At 42.3% G+C, this 18,090-nt stretch overlaps 2 protein-coding genes across 2 annotated transcripts in view; both read left to right on the forward strand.

Annotated features, from left to right (window-relative positions):
* fhod3a (formin homology 2 domain containing 3a) overlaps positions 1-11,219 on the forward strand; it is a 93,428-nt gene extending 82,209 nt beyond the window's left edge. Inside the window, 5 exon segments of the mRNA XM_048229242.1 lie at positions 370-574; positions 2,587-2,610; positions 4,755-4,998; positions 5,464-5,631; positions 8,682-11,219. Coding sequence (XP_048085199.1) covers positions 370-574; positions 2,587-2,610; positions 4,755-4,998; positions 5,464-5,631; positions 8,682-8,764 — 724 coding nt within the window. The 3' untranslated portion in view covers positions 8,765-11,219.
* A 1,162-nt stretch (positions 11,220-12,381) lies between these two features.
* LOC125285182 (glutathione S-transferase A-like) lies at positions 12,382-17,355 on the forward strand. The gene is given in 7 exon segments (XM_048229485.1): positions 12,382-12,696; positions 13,197-13,262; positions 13,784-13,804; positions 13,806-13,893; positions 15,787-15,905; positions 16,455-16,543; positions 16,983-17,355. Coding segments are annotated over 7 exon segments (681 nt in total). The 5' UTR covers positions 12,382-12,528; the 3' UTR covers positions 17,113-17,355.
* The last annotated feature ends 735 nt before the right edge of the window (positions 17,356-18,090 follow it).

An 18,090-nucleotide genomic window follows, 5' to 3' on the forward strand; every position in this document is an offset into this window, starting at 1 on the left:
TCAAGGATTATGGAGAGATCTGTAGAATACTAGAATGGGAACTCATCATATAGAATGGAACTCAGTACAGAAAACATTCCTCCGCAAAGGCCCAATATCAGCCTCCTAGAGATGCCCCATTTTAACCACCACCAAGGATTTTCCGTGTACAACAAACAAACTAACCAACCACCAATAACGAACCAACCATAGTGAATCTGTTAACCTTGGTCAAAGGTCACCTTGACCTTCAACTTTAAAAACCTAACTGGCAAAAATAATGATATTTCTGTACCGTCTCTGTTACTGTTCCTGCTACTTCTGTATTCTAACTCATGTTGGAAATGTGTTGTCCATATGTGCTCTGTTCCACGGTTCTCCCCCTCTCAGGTTCCACGCGTTCCTGCTGTTCCTGGGCCACCCATCATACGGCGTGCGTGACATCAGCGTGCACCGCTTCAGCAAGATCGTGAGCGAGTTTGCGCTGGAGTACCGCACCACGCGCGACCGCGTCCTCCAGCAGAAGCAGAAGAGAGCTGACCACCGCGAGCGCAACAAGACGCGCGGCAAGATGATCATAGACGTCAACGCCCCCGTAAGTCCCTCTCCTTTGACCTTTGAACCCACCACCTTCACCTCAGATCTCTGCGGGGTGAACTTCGTTCAGTCTTGATTGGGATGGTATTGTGTTTCTCAAGTGAGGGTCAGGTAAAGACTGTCCCTAAAGGCAAAGCTTTTGGCCAGTGGCCAGTGAGGTATGAGTTTACCATTGCAAAGAGATGACAGACATTGTGAGTGTCTCATTATGTGTGTGTGTGTGTGTGTGTGTGTGTGTGTGTGTGTGTGTGTGTGTGTGTACTGTGCTTGGTGTAAGATTGCTCCATACCCCTCCACCCACCGTGACCCTATGCAGGAGTTGAGTCTGAGGTCTCCGTACTTGTATATAGTGTGTGTGTGTGCCCAGTTGTAATCAGTAAAATCAGTGGGGGCGGGAGATTCCCTTTGATTAGCACAAGAAAGCACAACAAACAGGGATCACACGCGCAGCCAGAATTTATTAACACGCTCACAGGCATTTGATTGGCTGACAGCAGTAGTGGGACTTGTGGTTAATTCTCTGTGGTGAGACCACAGACGGCCATGGAGCCACGTTGGCCCCCACTGCTGGTTTAGAGTGTGTGTGTGTGTGTGTGTGTGTGTGTGTGTGTGTGTGTGTGTGTGTGCTTGCGTGCGTGCGTGTGTGCGTGTGTGTGCGTGTGTGTGTGCGTGTGTGTGTGCTCCTGACCACAGATCCCCGATGCGGCACTGCTTAACCCCTCCATCTCGCCAGTGGGGACTCAGCTGTGCAAACAGAGAGGCTGTAAGCACTGCAATAACGATTATCATCAGCACGAGTGCCACTGCTCTCTCTCTCTCTCTCCTGTTCATTCATTCTACCTCCCTCCCTCTCTCACACTCACACACACACACATACACACACACACACACACACACACACAAACACTCACACACACATAATTGTTCTTTCTTTCTCTCTCTCATTCAATATCTCACCTTCTGTTTCTCTGTTTACCATTCACTCTACCCATCTCTCTCTCTCTCTCTCTCTCTCTCTCTCTCTCTCTCTCTCTCTTTCCGCCCCTCTCGATGCCTTATCACTAAAGTATCCATAGCCTTTGAAGACCTCTCTTCAAATCAAGCCTTCTTTTCTAATAATCTTCAAAGCACAACCAAGCCCTGAGAACTGGTAATAATTAGATTGACTAATTGGGACCAAATGTTGGTTTGCGGTGAGAGGAGTAGTGTGCGTGCGCGTGTGTGTGTGTGTGTAGGACCTCTGCTTGTTTTCGAGAGCTTTTAGAGAATGCTTTGCTACTGAATGGGTTTAAATATCTTTTTTTTTGTATTGTGGCTCTTTGGTGAGTAAGTTCATGTGGTTGGGAGTATTATGGTCTGAGACTCTTGGCCACACAGGAGTTGTTGATCATAGAGAAGCCAGACAGCAAGTGTGGCAGACATTACAAGTTGATCCTAGAGAGATTTAGGAGATCTGAACAAGACGACGCCGATCGTCTGCAGGTGAGCCCTGGGATTAGGCTGGGGAGGTCTGCACGCTCCAGATTCTGTGTGTGTGTGTGTGTGTGTGTTTTGCCCAGAGCCAGAAGCGAGCTCAGTCCAAGGATGTGTGTGTGTGTGTGTGTGTGTGTGTGTGGGTGTGTGTGTGTGTGTGTGTGTCTGTTAGTACATCTAGCCCCACTATATGATCTCTGTGGCAACAATAGCAAACAGAGTCTAGGGCCAGGGTGGTCCTGCTCTCTTCCCACTCTCCTTCAGTCTCTCTTACACACACGCACACACACACACACACATGATCACGAACACTGACAGAAAAACACAGATATAAACACAAATGCACAAATGCTAATACACACTCATGAACACACATTCACACAGGCACAAACAAACAAACACACACACACACACACACACACACACACATGCAGATAGAAACACACATTGCAAGCTCTCTCTTCTCTCACAGTCTGTCATTCATTTCTTATTTTTCATCACCATGACTTCTCTTTCCATGTCCTTCCTCTTCTATAGACTGATGATGAAGAAGACTTAGAGGTATGAGAATGATGACAATGTGTGTGTGTGTGTGTGTGTTCATACTGGAGTGTGTATCCGCATGCAGCGACCTCTAACCCCACAACATACCTTTGACTCATCGTCTTTGCCTTGTCCTCTTGCACCGTTCCAACTGTGTGTCTGTGTTTGTGTTGGACGTGTCCACTCACAGAAAAAATAACGCCCTCTCTCGATTATTTGTTAAGGCCAAAGTATGTCTCCCTGTTGGCCCAGTGTGCGACCCCCCCGTCATTGGGACGCAATGTGCTTCTCGATGTCCTGTCCTCACATACACAGCATGTGGAGACGGAGGGACATGAATCACAGTGTGTCTGCTTGTCAATGGAAATGCAACTATTAACTCACTTTTCCCTCTGTGCATTCTACAGTCTGCTTTGTACGCTTGGTGAATTTTATACTTGCTGCAATTCTACAGTATGCTATGACAAAGAGTGACCAATCACGTTGGCAGCAGAAAATACTCTTTTACACTAAGATGTATTTATTGAGAAGATGTTTGTACCAGAACTTATGTTTATTACAGATAATGTAGATTTTACTAGTATTTCTGTATCACAAACAACAGGTGTCAGATCCATAACATACAATCAATAACATTTTTTAAAGACTGAACACTGAAATACATTACATCAAGTTATCAGTGTTAAGAGCCAGTCTGTTCCAACACAGTAAAGGTGCCATACGATTAGAATAGAGGATAATAGGCCAGAAAATAAAGAATAAAGGCTATCTATCTATCTATCTATCTATCTATCTATCTATCTATTTCTGTCTCTAATGCGGGGTCCATGGTGGTCCTTGTGGGGTGGGTCACTGTTCAGGAGTTCTCTCCACGGGCGCCAGGTTTGTGTTGGGCCCATGTATTGGAGCAGATGTGTCTTGTTAGAGCTGGAATTGGCTGTTCAGTATGGATACCTCTGTGAGAGTCCAGGAGGAGATGGGGTGGTGGGGTGCGATGATGGGGGAGGGGGCATGCAGATTGGAATAAAACTCACATAGCAGGAAAGATGCTGGAATGGAGCCGGGTGCCGATGCACCGTGTCCGATGAGCCATTGCCAGAACAGAACCAGAACAGAATCGGGCCCAGGCCAAATATGCTCCTGAGCTTTTTTTTGGCAAGTTGCGGTTTCAGTTCATCATTGCGAGACCACAGATAATATTAACAGCCAAAAAGAGAGAGAGAATGGAGGCTCAAAGATGGTGAAAACGTACAAAACCTGAATAGCTATGTGCTCTATACTCTGAAATACAAATCCAGTTGTGTCCTGAAGAGACCAGTCGCCAAAACGCTGTTATTAAAAACGTCACATCTTGGAGTATTTATACAGACTGTGAACGGAGTGTACGTTTTTATTCTACGTCAGTGTGTGAGACGAAACTCATCTGAGACTAAACTCATCTGCGACCTAATACGTTAGCATATTGGGTTAAGTGTTGCTCTTACCCCGGAGTGTCTGTCTTTGGGTTTACACCTCGGTTGTCTGGACAGCTCTCAAAGAACATCAATTAAGGAGGACGTGTCTCCTCACTGCTTGCTTGGTCTGCAGTGCAGCAGGAATGCTGAGGGGTGTCATAAACTAAGATCCATTATAAACGAATTACTGTCCAGGGTGTTGTAGCCGTCAAGCCTTAAAAAACTGCCAAACTGCTCATGCATCCACTGTCTTTGGTAATGTGTGTGTGTGAGTGTGTGTATGTGTGTGTGTGTGTGTGTGTGTGTGTGTGTGTGTGTGAGAGTGTGAGAGAGAAAGAGTGTGAAATGTGTGTACATTTATATGCATATTCTGTTAATGCATGTGAGTGTGCCTACACGTGTGCTTATTTGAGTTTGAAACATAAATGTGTGTGTGTATGTATGCATGCATGCATGTATGTACGTTGTGTTTATGTATCTGTCTGTGTGTGTGTGTGTGTTCGTGCGTGCACGTGTGTGCGTGTGCATGTGTGTGCGTGTGTGTGTGTCATGTGTGTGTCATGTGTGTGCGTGTGTGTGCGTGTGTATGTGCATGTGTATGTACTCGTATGCACATTTGTGTTTGTTTGTGTGTGTGTGTGTGTGTGTGTGTGTGTGTGTGTGTGTGCATGACTGTAACCTGCACATCTCTCTGCCTCTGTTGTGTAGTCTGGCCGGCTGGGTGGCGGTGGCGGTGGCAGCGCTGGTGGTGGTGGTGGTGGTGATGGTGGGCCTGGTGGCTCCGGTGGGGCGCAGGAGAACCAGCAGCCCCAGGGCCTGGGCCACGCCGAGGACGCCGCTGAACACGAGCACATGAAGGCAGTGCTCAAGACCAGCCTGCAGAGCGGTGACAAAGAGGCCTCATCCATGGTACCTGGCCTGCGCATGCGAACGCGGACCAGGCCCAGCAGAGGTCAGTGTTCCCTTGTGTGATGTATGGTACAACACTGGATCTGAAGAAGGCCTCAAACAAGCGTGACACCTGACTTCATACACTACACACTCATTTACCTGTGATAACCTCCCTTTTCCACCAGCCACACAGCTATATAGATAAATAATAATCATCTCATGGTCTTAGAACCGCTTCTCACAGAAGCAAGCAATAATGTAATGACTCTACTAAGACGAAACAAAAAGTGAAATGAAAAAGGAAAAGCATCGTACACAAAAAGAAATCAATAGAAATGTTAAAAGGAAAGCAAATGTGAACTAATTTGTCAGTTGTAAAACGATAAGTGCTTATTTTGGCAGGATATCAGTTTAACAGAGCAGTGTGTAGTATTCATGGGAGTATACAAATTAATTCAATTGAATGATGAAATGAAACTGAAGGGTCAACCCAGCCAACATATTGTTACTCTGCTTCCTCTTTCAGGTCAACCTCGCACAGCCTGGACATCAGCAGCCAATGAGGAAGCAGTGGCCATGACAGACGATGCTGCAGACGAGATCATGGAGCGCATTGTGAGGTCGGCGACACAAGGGCCCAGTCAGAGAGCCCAGCCACGGGAGAGGAGGCGGTCTCGCGCCAATCGCAAGTCACGTACGTCCGCTATCTACGCATGCAATCAGTCAGACAAGAGGAAGATGATTTCACTATCCCTCAGCCATGACTCTGACACATACAAATTGATATGAGAAGATAAGACAGGGATGCAACAGGGATGTTCAGAGCAGGGTGACAAAATTATGAATGAATAGTGTTTTACAGTTTGAGAGGTAAAGAGAACAAATATCAATACAGTCAAGGAAAAGTGAGTTAAGAGAAGTTAGAGATAAATAACCGTCAGTATATTTCTACTCAACATGGCAAGGAAGTTTGGTGTGGTATCCTTTTGTGACAAGGAATATGTACATACAGTACCCCTCCGGAATGATTGGCACCTTTGGTAAAGTTGACTAAAAAAAGGTATAAATCGTTTGGTGATTTATTGTAATCTCACAATGAAAACAATGAGGACAAATCCAACCTTGAATGGAAACAAATGTATTCTGAGAAAAAGAAAAATATCATAAAGAAATAAATATTTTTAACAAAAACATGTTGCTCACAATTTTTGGCATCCCTGCTTCTAATACCTTCTTAAGCCTCCCTTTGCCAATGAAACAGCTTGTACTGTAATATTCTCCTATGACACCCCATAAAGTTGGAGATTACAAAGCAAGGGATTTAAGATCATTTGTCTTTACAGAATCTCCCCAGATTGTCCAGATTCCTAGGTCCACACTTTGGTCTCCTATAGGTCCTCTTTGACTCACCCCACTGTTTTTCTATGGAGTTTAGATCAGGGGACTGAGATGGCAATGGCCAAAGCTTGATTTTGTGTTCAGTAAACCATTTTTTGGTCAGGGTTACAAATATAAGACCCAGAAAACACACTTTAATGAACTGCAAATTTGACGCGACGACGCGACGCGACGCGACGCGACGCTACGCAGACGCACGCACGAACAACGCGACGCATCGCTTTGGACTCGACGAAACAGAGAGACAATCCGACAAGGAACAGCGAAACAGGAGGGTAGAAATACACATACCAATTAACAGAAAGACAGAGGACTGGACGAAACCAACGAGACAATAATGGGGAACAGGTGTGGAAGCAGAAAGGAGGGAAAACTAACAAGACAGGAAGCACAGACCAAATAAGGAGATGGGGCGGAGACAAAGACAGGTGACAGGCAGGTAAACACAAAGCACATGGGGAACAGGCAAAAACAAACAGGACAATACACAAAATGGCCACCAGGGTGGCACAAAAGAATCAGTCCAGTCCAGAGGGGTATTTCACAAAACCTAGATAAGGGATTAAGCTGGGATTTTTAGGTTATCCTGAATGAATTTAGCCTTGACTTGGTTTCACAAAAGAGACGGCACATATAAGTTATACGTTTTATTTTATCAAAATAAAAGTCTCCACTACAATAATTCCCTATTAAATAATTTAACCATTTAAGCTATCCAACTATTTAACTGTTCAACTATTCCAACTGTCAGTTATCATCAACTATGCCTCTAGCCTACTATATTAAACCACCACCTACCTAGCAACCAATTTAGCAACCATTGAAATTAAGCATCTATGTCAGTTTCCATAGCAACCAAGATGATTATACTAGCAAACCACTGTAGTAACTCCTTTATTTCTGATAGTAGCCACCATGGACACCCTAGCAACAACCTAGCAACGACTTCAAGTACCCTAGCAACAGCCTAGCAACCACATTCACAGTTAAAACCTAGCAACCAACATCATTAACCTAGCAACCAGCATAGCAACCACCATAACTACTCTAGCAACAGTCAGCTGTCATCAACTTTGACTCCAGTCAACTGTTTCCTCTCCCCACAACTGTTTCAAAATACAAGTCTTCACTGCTATAATCCCCTATTAAATTATTTAACCATTTAAACTATCCAAGTTTTAAACTGTTCAACTATTCCAACTGTCAGTTGTCATCAACTATGACTCCCGTTAACTGTTTCCTCTGCCCACAACTGTTTGGCAGCCTGGGCTTTTCAGTCAACTAGTGTGATGAACTCCCAATCTACTATCAACTTTTATTAAGCTGTGCAACCACCATGTCTGTCCTAGCGTCATTTTCATGCACTCGTAATTCCCTGGAATTACATTCTTTAGTTTTAATTGTGATAGCCTTATAATTATTAGCAGGCCCTAGGCACTCATTGTTTGCTTATTTTATTGATAGACGTTTGATGAATAGCCCACTGTAGTTGATTGGCAGTGGAAGGGCAAGTTTTCGAAGGTATTTTCAACTATAATATTAAGGTATATCATACTAAGTGCATCTTTGCAGTGGCAAGCTTTCTTAATGACGCTATGTGCGGTGACAAGGAAGCACTTCGTTGGGTGCATAATGTAAATTTGCATTCAGTTGGTCCACCACGCCTACTCCTGCTGTTTTACAGAAATAGCCATGATTCCCCATTCCAAAAAGGACAACTTTACTTCATTGTTAGTCTATATCAAAGTTGTGTGAATGATGCTATGTTCTGCGTCTTTTTTATTCCAACCGTGGGCAACTTTGGAGCAGAAACGAGAACGCGCACACATCCTGAATTACTTACACCTGGCTTGACATAGTCGCTCCTACTCATCCTGGATTGGCATTAGTGAAATGAGTTGTGCTAGGATGACCTGACAACACTATGTCAAACCTCGCTTTATCACTTATCTTGGATGTCTTAATTCTGCCTTTGTGAAATACCCCTCAGATCCTGACATTTTTGATCTGGACGTTTGTTTTGGTTCATTGACCTGATGAATGATCCAATCATGACCCACTTTTAGTGTCTTGGCAGAGATGAGTTTTTCTTGTTGTTCAGGATACCATACACCTTAATTAGGTTCCCAAGGCCTTTGGCAATATTTTGTATACCTGTTTTTAGTCAACTTTTAGTTCTGAAGGGTACAGGTGAAGACTTCTGTAGATGAAGTATCAAATTACGGGATTTTCAATCCAGTACATTTGGGAGATAAATACCGATGTAGTAAGTGTACTCTAAATCATTGTACAAAACTGCATACACTGCATACAATTCCCATCATGCACCTGTGTATCTGCCCACAGTGAGGAGGACCCTGAAGAACGGACTGACGCCGGAGGAAGCACAAGCTCTGGGATTGGCTGACAACCCAGAGATGCCTGTGTGAAGAGCCAGAATCTGTGTCTGTAACATCACGGACACACCCTCCTTACTGACCCTAGGCAGCACACACACACACACACACACACACACACACACACCCCCACCCCCCACTCCCCTCGTCACACTCCGGCCTTCTTACTGCCGCCACCCACAACATTCATCGGCCAATCACAAGCCTTTCCACAGCTCCTTCCCCTGCTGCTTGATGCCGCTAGCGCTACTGTCCGTGGCCGTTTGACTAGCCACGGCGTTGTAGGCATATGTGTGTGTTTACCTTCCTCATTTTGGTGTTGCTGAAAACAAGGGCAGAATTCTTTTTCTTTTAAACAAAATGACCCATGGGTTGATTCCGAGTGAGGGGCATCGATAAGACAAAGAAGAAGGAAGTGTTTTTGGAAAGTGATGAGAAAAATAACCAATGCGGATGAAAAAAGTGAAAGCTTCTGATACGATTGTGACTCAGGGTTTGATCCTATCATCTCGTAATGTTTATCATTGTGGCTGTTTTTTGTTTGTTTGTTTGTTTTTTTATCTTTCGGGAACTTTTTCCAAAATTGGTACTCACAATACCTAGCAGATACAGCACATGAACAAGAGACAGCCATTTCAGATGGGTTAGTGTGCTAGTTATTGTGACAACCCAAGTCCCTACACTTCCAGTTTGGCTTTATGCATTACAACGTACATTACGTTTTTTTAAAAACGTTCCTGAAATGAAAAATACTAGAGAGTTCTGCTTGAGCTACAATCATGCATCTTAATGGAACTTATGAAATAGTAGGCCTACATAAAAAAATAAAAAAATAAAAATCATGCACACTCACACCTGCATGTCGAGGGCCTTCTAAATGAATACCAAACTGTGTGATATAGGATGAGTAATGGTATCCTTTCCTTAGGTGCTATAGGTCTAGATTAAGTTACTACATGGCTATCTACTCAGTAAACAGGGATGCCCATCTTAATCTAGAGATCAACGCTATCCTAGCTTTGTATTGTCTCAGAGGCCTTCTCAGTCCATCTGTACGATGTGTTGAAATTCACTTCCATTTCTCACCACGGATCTTATTGCTCATCTCATTCTTCTGCTATTTGCCAATTGTGGGTATCTCTGTCTCCATGTGCTTGCTTGCTTTAACTATGAGCACAGGGCCTACTCTACTGCCACTTTTCCACCACCCTTTGGGAGTGCTTTGCATTTAACCTGGCATAGAGTTTACTGACACATAATGGACAGTAATGAACGCTGCAAAAGGAAAATAGAGACACCAGTTGTTGTTTTTTTTAGAGACATACAGAGATGTTAGAGATTGTTACTGACACAATGTCCACTTGAATTTAACGGAAAACAAGCCTAGATTTGATGGGAGATGTTTTGTTTTAATTTACAGTTAATTTTCCTGAATGTCAAATCATCTACAACCCACTCACGTCTTTTGCAATTGTGTCGGCTCCAAATGAGTGGTGACAGTTCTAGTTTGGTTTGTGCCTTCCTGCAATATGAGGCTGCAGTTCTTGAGAAGGAGGTAGTTTTCCTGTCCCTTTACAGCACACATGATCAAGACTACAGATGACCATTAGAAAAAACATACTGACACAACTTGAGTCAAATTGATTAGTGTAGAACAAACATTTTCATAGACCATCTTTTGGTAAAATATTGGTTAGGTTACAGAAAGGCTGCAAGAGGCTTATTTTTCGTTGCTGTTGTTTTTGTTGTCATTGTTTTTGTGTCATTTCCCAGTACTATATTACAATTTCATTATTTATTGAGGAGATTCACTACTTTTTAAGAGGAACATTTGATAAACAATACTTTTTGAGAACCGTAGGTCAGTTAATGCCACGGTAGTCTGGCACCTTAATCTCAAACTCTTGTGTGGAATGTTCATGGAACCATTGTCAAAATTTCAGAGAAGATCTCATTCAGACTCCTTCCTAGTCAATCTTATACTGGAAATTGTAAAAAGGACAAAAGTGTACAAAAATTATAAACATTTAAAAGAGGGATATTGTAAAAAAAAGTATGTAAATGCCCTGCTTTGTTGTCAATTTTGTTTGTCTGTGTGTAATGTTTTTTTTTTTTGTTTTTTTTGTAATTTCTGTAGAATAGTGTATTATAGACAGACGAAGAGCAGTGTTATTATTATATTAACTGTAATTTAAGAGAAAACAGAACAAAAAGCCATGCATGGTCACAAATATATAAATACATATATAATTCTTTTTGCAAACGGCTTTCAACCACAAATTTTGAAATTTGTTAATATTGAAATTACTTCTGTTGGCTTTTTTCAGATTCTTGTTGGCTCATAACTCCATTAAACTGAATGAAATGTTGTCACATTGTGGAATTAGATGCCTACGCTGTTTTAAAGCTCCTGTCTATGAATTTACATGTCCACTGGAAACAGTAGGCTACATTTACACAACCTGCAATAAAGCCTTGTATGAATAGATCAAGTGTTTTATTATTTTGTCAAGGCAGTAGGCCTACTTGAAAAATTGTACAGTCACAATGAAATCCATGGGAAAAGAAATAGTGTGTGAGTGTGCGCGCGTGTGTGTGTGTGTATGTGTGTGTGTATGAGTATGATGTGTAGATCTAGATCAGGGGGAGGGGGCGAACCTGCGGCTCGCTCTTTGCCTCCTCTCGTGCGGCTCGCGGCTGCTCAACTGATGTTCTCACTTCTCCTTGGATTTAGAGTTTTTTATTTGTTGAAATAGCCTATATTTCTGGTAAATGAAAATGCTTTTTATAAGTTGATAGTACTGCCAATAGTTAGGCTGCGATGTTTAAATTGAAATAATTTTACTGTCTTGTTATGGATAGGAATCTAGCCCAAGAAGCAGACACTTTTGTTTCTTTAGCCAGGTGTAATGCTACTGTTGCAATCAGGAAAACCCTGACGCTAAGCGTAAATAGAAAGAGGAACACGGACATTCAAAAGGAGGATTAATCTTTTTTGTAGGCTATCATAACCCTTCTGGTTGATATGTCAACGTAACCAAAATAACACCGTTAAAAAACGTGTTCAACACGTTATGGTAGGCTACTTGGTATGCCAGACTTAACTGATGCATAGCCTAAAGCTTCAAACCTGAACATTTCCCAAAGGCACTGACCTTTGCAAGTACAAGGTAAAGGTAGGATACATAGACGTCAGTCAGAGAAGCAGACACTCGACGTAACATTTGACGGTCACATTGGCATCTTATCAGTTGTTACATTGGAGCATTTCTCATGCTAATAAGTCATTAAGTGATGGGGTAGGCCCCTATTTGTGATGTGTGTCAGATATCTTTGTTGCTTGCTACTCATTCCTAAAAACGATCATTTGTAGCATCTGCCAAGTGCCACACTTTAAATGAAAAAGAGAAGATCTAAACTATAGGCCTAAGTCGCTGTTGTAGTGTGGGCATCATTTTTTGTTGTGCGGCTCTTTTGAGTTGTGTGGAAAACAATTTTGGCTCTTCATGCTGAACTGGTTAGCCACCCCTGATCTAGATGAAAGTTTGTAGAACAGACCGCAATGTCAACTAAAACTCAAAGGGGTTGTCCGCTAATATGAATGACACTGTGTGTGGGCGAGAGGGTTGCACACAAGTGTTTACAGTAAGTCAGCTACACGTGGGCATGTCTTGTCTATACAACTACGGTAGTTAAATAGGCTACGCTTACTGAAAGGATACCAAGTTGCTCAGTTTTACAGCTTCAGTGCTTTACAGTTCAGTGTGAGGAGAATTTTAACGACTAAATACGAGATCATGGCCAACAGCATGACACTTTTGTGGGGATCTGGCTCCGTCCCGTGCTGGCGAGTCATGATCGCCCTGGAGGAGAAACTACTGCAAGGCTACAATCAGAAGTTGCTGTCTTTTGCGAAAGGAGAACACAGATCCAAAGAGGCACTAGACATCAACCCGAGGGGCCAGGTTAGTTATAGTACGTTTTATTACCCTTCTTGGTCGCATGAGCGTCACAGCACTGACGCGCGTTTTTACCGGTGTTTAAGAAGTGCAAAGTCATCGCTGACTCAGCATCAGCTTCTTCCTCCAATAAAGCAATCACTCTGTTGAACGCTCAGAAATAGGCCCACCCTTACACTGAACAAAGTCAATTCAACACTGTTCTGATCATCTACTTCAAGCTTACAATTACAGTATTGTTATTAATATAATTACACTACTCTATCCCACACATTGTTTTTTTGCACATGTACATACTGTAATTATACTTCATAGCCATATTCTACTGCTCTTCATTCTATTCATACTGTTCTGTATTTATTCCTTTATGTTTTGTTTTATTATTCTTATATGTTAAGTGAGTGTTGTACTTTGAGAGCAAATATTAACTGGAGTCAAATTTATTGTTTGTTTACACAAACCTGGCCAATAAAGCTGATTCTGATCCTGATCCTTTTCCATAATAGCTACCTGCCTTTAAGCATGGAGATAACATCCTGAATGAATCCTATGCTGCCGTCATGTACATTGAGGTAGGCTATCTGCCGTAGGGCCTGTTATCCTAACTATACTAAAAGTATCAACAAATGAGTGCAATAATTGCATTCTGAATAGCCTATTTAGCATGTTTGTGAAAATGGAAAGGAAAAGTAGGCTACCCTGCCATCAAGTTTCTGACTGACATTAAATACTATGTATGATAATCTAAAGCAGAGCATACATCCTGACTGCTATTTGTGTTATGCTGATTAATTCATTCATTGTAAACCAATACTGCATAGCCTACTCTATCTGATCCTATATTGAAACTGCGCTGTTGCTTTTTTTTACAAAAATGTACTATGTCTGGATGACTTTGCAAAAACAGGTCATGGTTATACATCACAGGAAATGGCTCTACATCGCTGCAACAAAGTGGGGCTTCTCCGACACGCACTGTTGGCTTTGAATGCCTGAGTGCTATATGTCATCATGTGTGCTTAAACGGACCATACCTTCCCTCCACTGCACTCTATTGTTAATCTGCATTACTATGACTACATTAATCTTTCAGAGCCAGTTCAGGTCCCAGGGTACTCACTCCACTGATCCCTGAAGGCCAAACCCAACAGGCTCTCATGTACCAGCGCATGTTTGAGGGACAGATACTACACCAGAAAGTCAGTATGTATAGAATATTATGATCTATTTATACATTGTATTATGACCGCCCAAGGCCCGGGCTGTCATATAGGTTTAGTCAGATTTTTTTTTTTTTTTTCTTTTTTCGCGTGTCCAAATTTCCGTCAAGGATTCCCGGACACTGAAAGACCGGTGTAGATCTAAACTTGGTGGGCATGTAACCCCACATGGATAGCATGGAACCATCGTTTTTTTGATCTGTAGGCCCCAAGGACTGCACCCCGAAAGGAGGGTAGGGCAGACACAGTTTTCTGTGAATATCTCGAGAGCCGTAGGGTTTAGGAGGACCATTTTTTTTTGTATGTTGATCTCAAAGGGCCATATCAAAACATATCATAACCACTCATTTCATGTATAGCGCCACCTAGTTAAACACAAAAAAGTAAAAATGAGGTGTTGTAATCGCAGGTATCTGTGACCTAACATAGTCAAAACTGCACGAAATTGGAAGTGTAGGATCATTATGACACCTCTGAATGCACACCAAGTTTCATGGAATTCCGTTCATGGGGGGCCACACAATAAATTAATTTATGTTACTATACACCAACTGGCCTGTAGGTGGCCGGAGACAGTTTTCTGTGAATATCTTGAGAACCGTAGGGCCTAGATGGTCCACCTTTTTTTTATATTGGTCTTAAGGGGGCATGTCAACCCATCCCATTACCACTTATTTCATGTATAGCGCCACCTAGTTAAAAATTAAAAAGCAAAAAATTAAGTGTTTTCATCACAATATCTCTGGCTGACATGGTCAAAACTGCACGAAATTGAAAGTGTAGGATCATTATGACACCCTCCGAATGCATGCCAAGTTTTGTTCATGGGGGGCCCTACAATAAAATAATTTATGTGTACATTTAGTGACCGTACACCAACAAGGATTCCCGGGACACTGAAAGACCGGGGTATACAGAAACTTGGTGGGCAATAGCCCCACATGGATAGCATGGAACCATCGTTTTTCGTTTTGATCTGTAGCCCCCCGCTGTACTGGACCCCCTGAAAGGAGGGTAGGGCAGACACAGTTTTCTGTGAATATCTTGAGAACCGTAGGGCCTAGGATGACCAATTGTTTCCGTATGTTTGCCTCCAGGGGTCATGTTAACCCATTCCATGTGCACACATGTGCATAAACAGATACACACGCACACACATACATTCACAGTAATCATTCGTATGACACATACTCACACAGTAGACATACAGTATGTACGCATGCATGCACATGCACAAACACACATACGCAGGCAAACACACAAGCACGCACACACACACACACACACACACACACACACACACACCCACACACATAAACATAAACGTGTACACGCACATATGCACACAATTCAAGAATTTCTCAGAATTATGAACAGGCAAGATGGGGGTGGGGTTGTATAAAATGAATTTTACATGTGAAATCTATGAACTAATCATGTTTTGGTACTTGTTGTCTAGCAGATACCAGTGAGAATTGAGTGTGGATAATGCAATTTAGTGAGAAAGTTAGAATCATGTAGGCCTTTTAGCGTGATTTATTTTTGTGGAAAAAATGTGCTGGACTGGGCGGCGGTCATATTTTGTACCGCTCTGCGGCACATCTAGTTTTAAGAACAAATCACACCTAGGCCCTAATTTGAACAATGCGGCTGTCATACACTATGTGTATTTAACTACTTTTGCCATATTTCTATAAATAAAATTGCATGTGAATGTAGTGTAGAATTTTAGAATACCATCCGAATCTTGAACAGCTCAAATTTTAGCTTTGTCACGTCAGCACAGGCAATATCTCCCCACCACTAGAACTCAAAAGAGTTCTAGAAAAAAAATGGATGATGTGTCTGCCAATCTCATGGATGATGTGTGTGCCAGGTGACATTGTATACTATAACCTCTGCGTCCCAGAGGAGGAGAGGCATGACTCAACAATGAAGAGAAACATGGAGACTCTAGCTGCTGAACTCAAGATGTGGGAGGCATACATGGAGAAGGTGCTTTAATAGTTCACACACACACACACACACACACACACACACACATACACGTCTATTCATTATCATCTATAGCTACTGAGTGTATAAGGCTGTTTATATATGTATGTGATACAATATACATACTTGACCATATTTAATGAACTGGTGAATACCACCTTTATGAATTAACTTCACATGGAAAGCTACAGGACTGAGGGGCTTATGTTGTATTCTGAAGGGACTTTTGAACTATTTTAATATCTTTATCACTAAATAAATAAATGTCTTCAGTTACACTTTTTATCAACACCATAACCATGCAAACCCTCAGTAATGTGAGTGAAGAGCAGCACAGTGTAGTCAGTTTACGGTTAGTGTGCATCTCCGTGTAAACTGAAACAGGAAAAATATATGCGTTTTTTTACTATTACTCAGCCTTGAATTTAATTCAATTCTATTCTATTCTATTTTATTGATATATCACCATAACGTAACACCTTTAGAGGACCCAGCTTGTACATGACCCTTTGAATTGTACATAACCTAATCAGGCCTTTTGTTTCACAGATGGGGCCTGATTCATATCTTGCAGGGAAGGCATTCTCATTGGCTGATGTCCTTGTATTTCCTGTAGTTGCTTATGCTGTACGCTATGGGTAAGCCAAAGATCTGCATAATCTCAAAGCCTATTTTGGGCCATTATAATATCCCTTTAAAGGTGAAAGGTATGATGGATCTGTTTGACTGAACCCTTGATTTGTCTGGCCATGATAATTATGCGCCTGATCTCAGGCTTGGGGCTCACAACACTAAGCAGGTTTCTAAACTATTACCAGTACATTTATAATTATTGGCAAGAGATTTTTTTGTAGGGATTGGACTCCTTGCTGTAGAATTATAAACTATTGCAAAACCTTTGACCTTTGATTCTTAACTGTCAGATTTACAGCTGTGGGCGACAGGTCATGAGTATTACACATACCCAGCACAAGACAGTTGTGTGGGTTCCAGTTGTTGCTAAAGGTGGAGGAAGAGGAAACACAACTGACTGACTCAGCAACTGTTTGTTTGTTATTTTTATGCTCCTTCATGCAGAATGTCCCAGGAGCGATATCCTAGACTGGGGGCGTACTACAACATATTGAAGGACAGGCCCAGCGTCAAAGCCACCTGGCCGCCGCACTGGCTGGAAGGCCCTGGGTCAGACACCATCAAAGCCCTCTGAGATGCCTCCAGCTTCCTGCTCAGCTGCTCTCCTACAATCTTTACCTGGTGCTGCCTACTGCTACAACTTCCATACGTTGTTAGCATGGTTTACACTAAACTCTTTTTGAATGGTGTTTTCAATGGGTGTATATGTTTTTTTACGTTATCCTCTAGTTACCTAAGGTGACATTGTGTAATACTGTTACAGCATTACAGTAGTTAAACAAAATAAAGCAAATTTGTTACACAGTTGTGGCTGATCTTTTCCAGTATGTGTGAGATGACTTGAAATGAATATTTATAAATACTGCTGTGTCTATAGAAGGCTTGTACAGTAAGTAAAAGATAGACAAGCCAGATTGTAGAACAAGAATCATCATCAGGTGGAAGTCAAATTCACCATGCACAAGTTATGTGTGAGGGATGCATAAGTCATTTGGTGATTTGGACATAAGCAACAAGTTTGTTGTTAACCAGTTAACACTTGACAACTGTTGAACTTAATCTGGATTTAGGCTGAAGACAGGAGGGCTATGTCACAGCTGATACTAGAGGAGGGCTATGTCACAGCTGATACCAGAGGAGGGCTATGTCACACAGCTGATACTAGAGGGCTATGTCACAGCTGATACTAAAGGAGGGCTATGCCACAGCTGATATTAGAGGGCTATGTCACAGCTGACACTAGAGGAGGGCTATGTCACAGCTGATATTAGAGGGCTATGTAACAGCTGATATTAGAGGAGGGCTATGTCACAGCTGATACTAGAGGAGGGCTATGTCAGCTGATATTAGAGGGCTATGTCACAGCTGATACTAGAGGAGGGCTATGTCACAGCTGATATTAGAGGGCTATGTCACAGCCGATATTAGAGGAGGGCTATGTCACAGCTGAAATTAGAGGGCTGTCACAGCTGATATTAGAGGGCTACAGTATGTCACAGCTGATACTAGAGGGCTGTCACAGCTTATACTAGAGGAGGGCTATGTCACAGCT

The sequence above is a fragment of the Alosa alosa genome, chromosome 20 (genome assembly GCF_017589495.1).
Source record: "Alosa alosa isolate M-15738 ecotype Scorff River chromosome 20, AALO_Geno_1.1, whole genome shotgun sequence".
Taxonomy (NCBI): domain Eukaryota; kingdom Metazoa; phylum Chordata; class Actinopteri; order Clupeiformes; family Clupeidae; genus Alosa; species Alosa alosa.